The following is a 9,828-nucleotide window of genomic DNA, read 5'->3' as shown; positions in this document are numbered from 1 at the left end:
TACATCTGATCATAGAGCCACAACAGCAGGCTCATGATAGCACTACACACACACATACACACACACACACACGCACACACACACACACACACACACACACACACACGGGGGCGGGGGGCGGTGGGGCACGACACGGTGTTTTGTGCTGGTCCCCTAACCTCCCAATCAGGTTACACACACACACACACACACACACACACACACACACACACACACACACTGTTCCTGGCTCAAGCACATGGGTTAATGACATCCTTGTACTCATGGGCGCTGAAGACATAGACCTTGCTTCTACATACAGCTAGAAAGCTCTCCCTGCACCCCACGCTGGGACCTCTCCACCACCCTCTGGCTTCCCAACCTAAGGGCAACATGGGGCAGTCAGCTTTCCCACACGTGCCAGCAGGTGGAAGGTGGCGCCTCAGTGCTAGCCCGCACGTGTCAGGTGGCAGCGAAGAGTTTGGAAACAGGGCGGTCTGCGTGGATTTCGGGCAGTGTCAACTTTCTAGCTCTGTAATTTTGCATGAGGGGCATTTCTTCTAAGCCTGCCTTTGCACCTTGCAAGAGGAATACAAATCCCTCCCAGGAGCATCGCCGGTGGTGAGGACCCAGCGGGTGAGTACCCAGGGCACTGAGACTTCGCCAGGATCTTGCAAGCTGGAGCGTGCGCGCTCTCTACAAATGGAGTTCTCTTGTGCGCTCTGCTTTGCAGTTCCAAGTGCAGCCTGGATCCAGCCGGCCGAGCCGCGGGATCCCACGGAGGTGGGATGTGAGTGGGGGCAGAGGGGGGGAGCCCCCGCGGCCCCCTCCCGGCGGTCGATTCGACCGCGTGCGCGGTGCCATTGGCCCTGGCGGCCCGGTGGGCGGGAGGATGACATCAGCGGCAGGTTGGATTATAAAGGCAGGAGCCGAGCCACGGACTCAGAGCGCACCCAGCCGGCGCCGCGCAGCACTGGGACCCGCGCTCTTTGGCCAGCCTGCTCCGCACCCGCCTGCGGAAGTACCCACCAGCCCGGCTGCGGAGCGTCTGCGCCCAGAGACCGGTCGGCACCATGCACCTCTCCCAGCTTATTGCCTGCGCCCTGCTGCTCACGCTGCTCTCGCTCCGGCCCTCCGAAGCCAAGCCCGGAGCGCCACCGAAGGTGGGTGCTGTCGCGGGGACGCTAGGCGAGTGATGGGCCGGGGAGGCTGCACGCCGGGATGGATGCGGCGTGCAGGAGGGCGCGGGAAGGATCAGAAGACAGACCCCTCGGACTTGTGTCCTCAAAGCCGGGACTTCCCGAGTCTATTTCCCCAGTCCCGGGAGAATGCACACACATGCGCAACCCCCATGCTCCAGTGTGCCCAGCAGGGCAAGAGGCAAGGGGAGGGCCAGGGGCTCGAGCGGACGACTGCGTGGCAGGTGGATGCCGGACCCAGCTGTCCCGCGTGGGTGGGGGCGCGTTCAGGGCCTGGAAGGGCCGCTCTGCGTCCAGCAAATGTTGCCTGCGCTGCAGCCGTGCATCCCTTCACCGGCCCACTCTTTGATCCCACAGGTCCCGCGAACCCCGCCAGGGGAGGAGCTGGCCGAGCCCCAGGCAGCCGGTGGCAGTCAGAAAAAGGGTGACAAGACTCCCGGGGGCGGAGGTGCCAATCCCAAGGGCGACCGATCACGACTGCTCCGGGACCTGCGCGTGGACACCAAGTCCCGGGCAGCTTGGGCCCGCCTTCTGCACGAGCACCCGAACGCGCGCAAATACAAAGGCGCCAACAAGAAGGGTTTGTCCAAAGGCTGCTTTGGCCTCAAGCTGGACAGGATCGGCTCCATGAGCGGTCTGGGATGTTAGTGCGGCGACCCCTGGCGGCGGTGAGTACCACCATCCCCGCGTCCGGCGCTCCCGACTCGCCTAGCTCTGGCACCTGGGAGAACCCAGCCGGTCTCTGCCTTGCGCAGGCTGTTTTGGTTTCCTCGCTGATCCCAGGGCGCTGGGATCTTCCGGCCAACCAATTCTGGCATGGAATCGAGTGTGCGCCAGGCTTTTGCCTGCGGCCTCACGTATCCCGTTTTACAGATTCGGAAAGCGAAGAAGTCAGGGAACATAGGCAAGATCAGAACCAGCTCAGCCTCGAAGGCCCCATCTGGCTTTCTCTGAGGATGCAGAAATAGGCTTGTGTGGGCCCAGTTCCCACCTCCACCCTGGACCACAGGCCAGCTAGCAGTGTTAGCTCTGACTCAGCCAACTGGGAGAATGTTAAAAGGATCCTGGGAGAAGGGATGTACCCACCAGCCCAGAGTAAAATATCTGCCAGCTCTGTGCCCGTGACCAGGAAGCAAAGTGCCAGGACAGCTTCCTGGGTTCGTTGTCCCTGAAGTAATACAGGTGTGGAAAAATGCCTACCCTTCACAGTGGAGAGCCTCCATGGGCAGCAGCAGGACACCCTTCTGCTTGGGCATTCTAATTCTTGTCTGGTCTCTAAACCCAACTGTGGGCAAACTGGTCTGTCCAGGGTCCTGATCCTGCAACCCTGTGACTTCAGGGGTGAACCTTGGAGCTTCTAACCCTGTTTCAAGGTAGAGAAATGAACAGACTAAATCTTACTTCTTGCCCTAACCTCCAATTCAATATGTCCCAAATGAGTTCCTTACCAACCCTACATTGTGCTCTGGGCTATTTCTGGCCTCCTTACCCTCCACCTGGCCTGGAAACCTCTGTCTTACCAGCATCCTCTATTAGAGGTTCATGATGACTCACTGCTACAAAGACCCTTCCGTCCCTTCCTTCCTTCTCTCCCTTCCTGCTGCCTACTGGTGTACATGGAACAGCACATAGCAGGGTCAGGTGCCTTAAGGTCAGGCTTCTGCTGCCTCCGAGCTTTGACTCTTACCCACCAGCTGCCATTGTTCATCCCATACTCTGCCTGTCCCTACCCCAGGTGTGGGAGGCTGCTCTCTCCGCCCATTGAGGCTAGTCAGTGGCCATTCTTCTCCCTGTAGGGAATAGGAACACCTCTCCAGCACATTGCATGAGCCTTTTTTACAGTAAGAGAGACTTTCACAGGAAATGTGATGTTTTGTGACCCTGTTTGTGTCCCCACATTAATCCATGAGCAACTTAAGGGATGGAGCCTGGCCTGAAGCAATCTGGAACATGCATCACACCCAAAAGGACTCTTGGAAATAATGGTCAACGACCAGAGAAACCCACATATCCAGCTTAGCAGCTCCATCAACTACCCCCTGCCTAGGTTTCAGCCGCCCGTTCCCCTTTCTGCTGCCAGACTCCAGCTGGCTGAATGTTTCTCCCCAGTTCTGCAAAGTGTTATCTTTAGTTTAGTACCCCCTACTCAGAAAGAAAAGTGATTCTGCACTTAGGAGCCGGCCTTCTGAAGCTGCCATTGTGATACCTTTTGCTTTCTCCTCTTCTAGGTGGAGAGATGGAGACTAAGAGGTTTCAGATTTTCAGTTTGTGATATAAGTGCCTAGATTCTAAAGTTTGAACATTTTAGAACTAAACAAAAGTTAGTTCACCTCTGAACTGGTGTCTGGAATGTACTTCCCTGAAAGTGCATTGTTCTTGTGCATGGACGTCGATGGGCATAGGATGGTGGTTACATAAGTGGTGAGAGACACTAGGAGGGGGATCTAGACTGCTAACACTTTTGCACCCATTTGACCAGGGGAGGTTGTCAGCCTCCTAGAAGTTCTCTTGGTGTAGATGAACGGCCACTGCCAATAGCTTTAACCATCTCTATCCATCCCCAGAGAAAGGGCAGATTGTCCTTCCCAACCCCACAGGCTCCTGGGGCGGGGGGTGCAGCCCAGCACAGAGTACCACCTGGTCTTGGAGAGAAGGATAGTGCCTGATGACAGCTATTGAGGTTGTGGCCATTTCCCACTCAGAAGTTGACTTCACCTCCAAGCACCATCGTAATGACTGTCGCTGATGGTTATAGGTTTTGATTATACTACTGACAGAGGCTGGGTGTGGCTTAGATTTCAATGGACACTGTGCTCCTGGGCCCCAGGACCAACACACTTGAAACAGCTAGAGAAGGGAGCTGGGGAGAGCTGACCTGACCATTCCAGCCCAGCCGCTCTGTGAGTGCTGTCCTTCCAGAGGGCCCTGCATGCCTCAGAAGGACGCCTTTTTTCAGCACACAGCCACTAGCAGGGACTAAACACAGCTCTCCTCACCTTACTCTCATTCTCTCCACCCACCAATCCAACTTGACTGTCCATTTGTCCAGACTAGTGTTAGACCCCAGTTTTCCTGTTGTTCAAGGGGACCCTGAATTAGCCACTTTCTGTGGCAAAACTAGCTAGGGAAGGAAGTGCTCTTTGCTGCTTGATGACTGTGACCCAGACACCAAGGATACCTAATATGTGGCATTTGTTGAATCCCAACGCCAACCCTGAGAGGTGGCTATTATCCATTTTATGGGTGAGCTCAAAGCTACCCAGGGCCATCTAGGAAGTCAAGGTCAGAGTCAGGATTTCAACCCAGAATTTATGACACCTCCCTCCAGCCAGTGCCAAAGGCCCTCAGCAAGGACCTATAGGACAAAGGCAGAAGTACTTTGCCTCACCTACTGCAACAAAGGGGAAAGAAGGTTCTAGAACTACCCTGGAGGCTGGACTTTCTCAGCTAAGAGGCCAGAACTGAGTGTCCTGTGTCCACTTTGTGTTTCAGAATTGGGAACTGCTCCGTGCGCTGAGGTCATCCTTGGTCATCAGCCTCCAGCATCTGGAAACACCTCCAACGCAATGTGGCTTTTACATTTCTTTTTTTTTTCCTTCCTGGTACTGGGAATACACAACACCAGCTGTTTTATTATTATTTGGGGAGGGGAGGGTATGGTTTTATTGTTTGGGGGGTTGAAAATGAAAAATAAAAAATTATATTATATATATATTATATATACATGAAACACTCACACCTACACCGACTTGATGACAAGGGACAGTTTTTAAGAGACTGACAGAACCAGCTGTAATACACTGCTGTTTGTAAATTCATGTCATGCATAAATGTATTTATGTTGTAAAGCTATTTATATTGTTTATAAAGAGATATTTATAAAAATTTTATTTATGTAACTAAATGAAAGAAGCCAACCATTGTAATGTTTTTGTCCTAACTAGTTGAAAAATGTAGAAAAAAAAGTCATTCCATGAACATCTTGAAAACTGTCTTTATTTACTCATCGAAATGCATTTTGGGAATTAGGTTGCACAGAGGGAGAATGAGAAGACAACACTTTTGCCTCCAAATAGATCTGTCAGTCAGGTTCCTGATTCTGAATGGATGCGTGTTGGAATCCCCTGGGGAGCTTAGTCAGAATGCAGACTCTGGCCCTTCCACTCTCTGATCTACTGATGCCAGTCTCTCTGGACAGAGCTGGACCATCCCAGGGTGACTCTGCCTGCTCCGCTCAAGCCCGACACATGGGAAACTGATATCCCAAATTCAACTGAAATTGGTTCAGCTGCTTTAAGGTCCTCCCATCTTGCCCCTGCCTTCTCTCTGTTATGGGAAGAAAGGGCTCCAAACTTACCCTTGTCTTGGCAACGAGGTTTCTGTGCATCCCGTGAGATTGTCAGGTTGCCTGCAGCAAGTCTCTTTTATAGACCTGCTTCCAAAGCCTGAGGGGAGCAGCTCTCTAGAACCCCACAAGGACTGCCATGGCTGGCTGACAGCTGAGGCCAAGCACCTCTGAGAACAAGCGGAGGTGCTCATGTTTCACGTGTGCAGTGGAGTGTACCTTGTGAGAAGGCTAACGATTACAGTTCCTGGGCTTTGAATGTGAAATTATGAATAATGATTTGGAATTTATGAATATAATTTAGATTAAAATCTCTTTCCTGAAATCAGCAGGAAACTTTTAAATAATTTAGAGGTAATCTCACTATATCCTCCACTATATCCTCCACTCAGACAGACACCACTGTGCGGTCTGACCCCATTAGAGGAAGGCAGAGGCAGAAAGGGCCTCTCTGATCTGAGTACAGTGGCACATGCCTGTCATCCCAGTACTTGGGAAGCAGAGGCAGAGAATCACAAGTTCAAGTCCAGCCTGGTATACAAAATACATTCCAGGCCAGCCAGGCCTATAGAGCAAGACCTTGAAAAAACTATCAAAGACTCTTGGTGACATCGTAATACTATGTAGATTGGGAATTGGAGTTCAGGGAAGTTGAGAGCTAAGTGATCCTGTGTTACAAGGTCAGACAGAATAGTTCCAGAAGAAAGCTGTCCCTGGAGGAAGAGCCTAGTGGCACCTGTCTCCCTGTTGCCATTTAGGCCCACGACCTTCACTCCTGAGTAGCCCCCCAACAGCAGGTTCTCAGGGAGCATGGGGGTGGTCAACACAATAAAATGTGACCCAGTTGGAAAAGGCTGGCATACTTCCACCTTCTCAATTTCCAGTGACCCAGGGGACATTTCCAGTTTCCTCCTGGGGGGCCAATTGACTAGTCATGGTTGTGGCTGCCTTCCTTCCTCCGTCCTGCTCCCATGTCTGTGGCTGGAGACCCAGTGACTGTGTCAGCAGGGTGAGGGCCCCAGCACCCAGGCCTCTCCAGGGTCTCAGCTTGTCATGTGGGCCGCAGATCCCTTCTGAGGAGGCAGAGGGGTTTGCCAAAATCTGGGAGGTAGCAGGAAGGAGGGGAAGGAGGGAGGCAGTTATACTTGAGCCTTGCTGGTGACAAGGCAGGTGCTTCTCAAAGTCTAGACAGAAGGGGCCAGGAATCCTGGGATCCAGGGAATCATCACTGGAGACAAAAGGGTTTTTCCAGCTGTTGCATAGGACTGTCCTACAACCAGCAACCTATGGATAGACACCTTCTTCCCACACTTTGTTGTACCTGCTTGCCTACAATTGTCACACACTTGTTGACTGTTGACCCTCCACAAGAAAGGAAGGGCAGGGAGAGTCAGTGAGGCCTCCCAAGCAGTCAGTCCTAGTTGCACGACGGGGAGGAACTAAGGGTATATAAGCAGAGGAAGCCATAGGGAATGTCTCTGGCCATTTTGTACAGCTGCTGGGAAGTCATGATTCATGCCTGTATGGAGACTTTCCAGTGTAGCCTTGAGGTGGGGGCACCCATACTCCTGTAAGTAAACCCTCACCCACTGCTCTGTAAGTAAGCCCAATAAACTCTCTGGCTTCCCAAACTGCAGTTTGAAGAAATTGGACCTCAGTGTGTTGTAGGGACCAAGGGAGGAGGGGGCCAGACATTGCTCATGCCTCCCAAAAGGAATTTTAGCAACACCAGGGTCACTAGTTACTGAGAGCTGATAAGTACTCCTGGGCCCCCACCACAAGTATTGTCCTCCTAAGCTGCCCTCATTCCATGTGTTAGCTACAGAAAAGGCATAGCCCACAGTCAAAATGCCAATCCTCATCAGAGAGGCCAGACCCTCAACCTGGTACCATAGGTCCTGGATGTCACTAAACATCTGGCCTCCTATGATGGTTAATATTGCCAACTTATCAAGGTCTATTATGTTATTGCCTAGGAGACAAACCTCTGGGCATATCTACGATGGAGTTTCCAGATTCGTTCACTGAGGTGGGGGGCCTCCCACAGGCTGGGGTCCCCAACTGAACAAAAAGGAGAAAGGGAACTGAGCACCAACATTCATCTCTGTTCCTGACCGCTGCCTTAAGCTCATGTCTTCCCCTCCTTGATGGACTTCACCCTCAAATTGTGAGTCAAAATAAACCCTCCCTTCCTTAAGTTGCTTTTACAGGTGTTTTGTCATAGCAAGGAGAAAAGTAACTAATACACCACATTTTACATGCAAACTGGGAGTCCTGAGTCTGCTCTTCAGCAGTGACAGAGATGTGCTGGAAAGCAGGAAGAACTGACAAACTCAGTAAGTAACTGGAAATGTTTAGAAACCTCAAGGATTCCCAGGTGGTATTGCCAAAGAGTCCCCAGCCTCCCATCTGGGTCTTGCCTCCTTATTGGCTTCCAGTGTTTCATCTCATGCTGCCTGGAAAAGCAGCAGCTTCTCTCCCACATGGGTGACAGCAACAACCAGGACCTGCCTGGAGACATGGCCCTAGTGATGGGGCTGACTGGAGTCCTTGTCCTCTAGGACAAGGTAGGGACCTCAACAGTGCTAAACACTTCTCTGTGCAGGTCCGGGTGGATAGGGTGGTCCAGAGTACAGCAGAGGGACAGAAAGTTCCAGATGCTGGACTCCTCAGACCTCCTAGTATCCTTGAGGATATTCTATTGAGAAGCTCTCAGGATGTGAAAACATAGGGCAAGGGAGATGTGATACTCACATACACTTTCAGGAGATGCGAAGAACAGACCTTTAAAATACATCTGCAGGGCTTATGAGATGGATTAGTGGGTAAGAACACTTTCTGCACAAGCTCAAAGACCTGAGTTATAATACCCAGCACTCATATAAAAAGCCAGGCATACACAGTTGAGCATGATCTTTGACTTATCTTCACATAGATGGAACAGGTAAAAGAAAGGAGCCAGGGCTCCTACCAAGCCCATGTGACCCCTGAGGAACAGGTCCTCAAACGACCTTAAGAGCAAAAATAAATTGGTTTATTTGGGCCAACTATATGGTCTTAAACACCCAAAAGGAAAGTATAACCAAAGATTAAAGTGATCAGTATATTTCCTTAAGAGTCCAAGTGTATAGCTAAAGGCTACATAACAAAAAACAATGCCAGACAGGAGATACCTTCTTTTGAGTTGTTGGCCATGGTGGCCCAAGAGACTCCCAGACAGTAACCCAGCACAGAATTGGGAAAATGAACAGCAGACCCCAATCTTATCTAAAGGAATGTTGGCAACTGATTGCTGCTAGATGAGGAAGAGCTGATCTTCCTAAAACAAGGGACTCTAGGTAGGCTGACTAGACTCAGTGGATGGACTTCACTGGGAAATGGCTGGGGGCACCAACAACACAGTGGACAGGAATAGGGATAACAGAGTATATGAGCTCCAGTGGAGGGGAGGGGGCTATGGGAGGGTGCCATTTGGGATGCGGGTATAAAGATGAGTAAGATTGTTTGAGGTGTTCTGTATGAAATACACACACAAATTTTTTTTTTAATTTTCTTAAGCCAGGCATGGCTGCACTCACACCTGTAACCCTAGCCTTGTGGGGAGTGGAGACAGAAGGATTATTGGGACTTGCTGACTGCCAGGCTAGCTCCAGGTTCAGTAAGAAACCCTGTCAAAAAGGAATAAAGGGAGCCAGGCATGGTGGCACACACCTTTAATCCCAGCACTCGAGAGTCTGAGGCAGGTGGATCTCTTTGAGATAGAGGCCAGCCTGGTCTACATAGTGAGTTCCAGGCCAGCTGTGGCTACAGGGAGATCCTATCTCCAAAAAGACCATAAAAAGTAGTAAAGGGAAGAATGATCGAGCAGTTTCCTGACAGCTTCCTCTGGCCTCCCAGTGCATGCACAAGTGCAAGCACCTGTACATGAATATATACCACATACACACACATATAAATATATACATATTTATCTGCAGAAAGATGTAGAAGGAAGTTTCAGGAAGTTGTGAAAGCCCTTTGCTAAAGCCCTCAGATAGGGTGTAAAGGCACGCAATGGGGGAAGAGTTGCCAAACCTGCCTGGTCCCTGATGCTATAGTTGTTGATGGTGGAAGCAGGACTAGGCCCAGCAACCCCACCTTGAGATCCTAACACACCTGGAGAAAAGACCCAGGCAATCAGCCCACTTGAAGCTGTGATTCTAAGAGGTGGCACTCCATGATACAAAAGCATGGAAGTGGTAGGTATTGGGATACAGAGAGGTACTTCCAGGTCCACAGCCAACTGCTTCCCAGGGCCTGCCTCTC

The 9,828-nt window shown here is 51.2% G+C and overlaps 1 protein-coding gene across 1 annotated transcript; it reads left to right on the top strand.

The window, feature by feature from the left end:
* Positions 1-896: 896 nt before the first annotated feature.
* Positions 897-5,167, top strand: Nppc (natriuretic peptide C). The gene is made up of 3 exons (XM_008838081.2): positions 897-1,142; positions 1,536-1,846; positions 4,671-5,167. The coding sequence occupies exons 1-2, from the start codon at positions 1,053-1,055 to the stop codon at positions 1,824-1,826; spliced, it is 381 nt and encodes a 126-aa protein (XP_008836303.1). The 5' UTR covers positions 897-1,052; the 3' UTR covers positions 1,827-1,846; positions 4,671-5,167.
* The last annotated feature ends 4,661 nt before the right edge of the window (positions 5,168-9,828 follow it).

Source organism: Nannospalax galili, unplaced genomic scaffold, assembly GCF_000622305.1.
Source record: "Nannospalax galili isolate Female #2095 unplaced genomic scaffold, S.galili_v1.0 scaffold1138, whole genome shotgun sequence".
NCBI classification, from domain to species: domain Eukaryota; kingdom Metazoa; phylum Chordata; class Mammalia; order Rodentia; family Spalacidae; genus Nannospalax; species Nannospalax galili.
The sequence above is the reverse complement of the archived record's forward strand: the minus strand, read 5'-3'. Positions and strand labels throughout refer to the sequence as shown.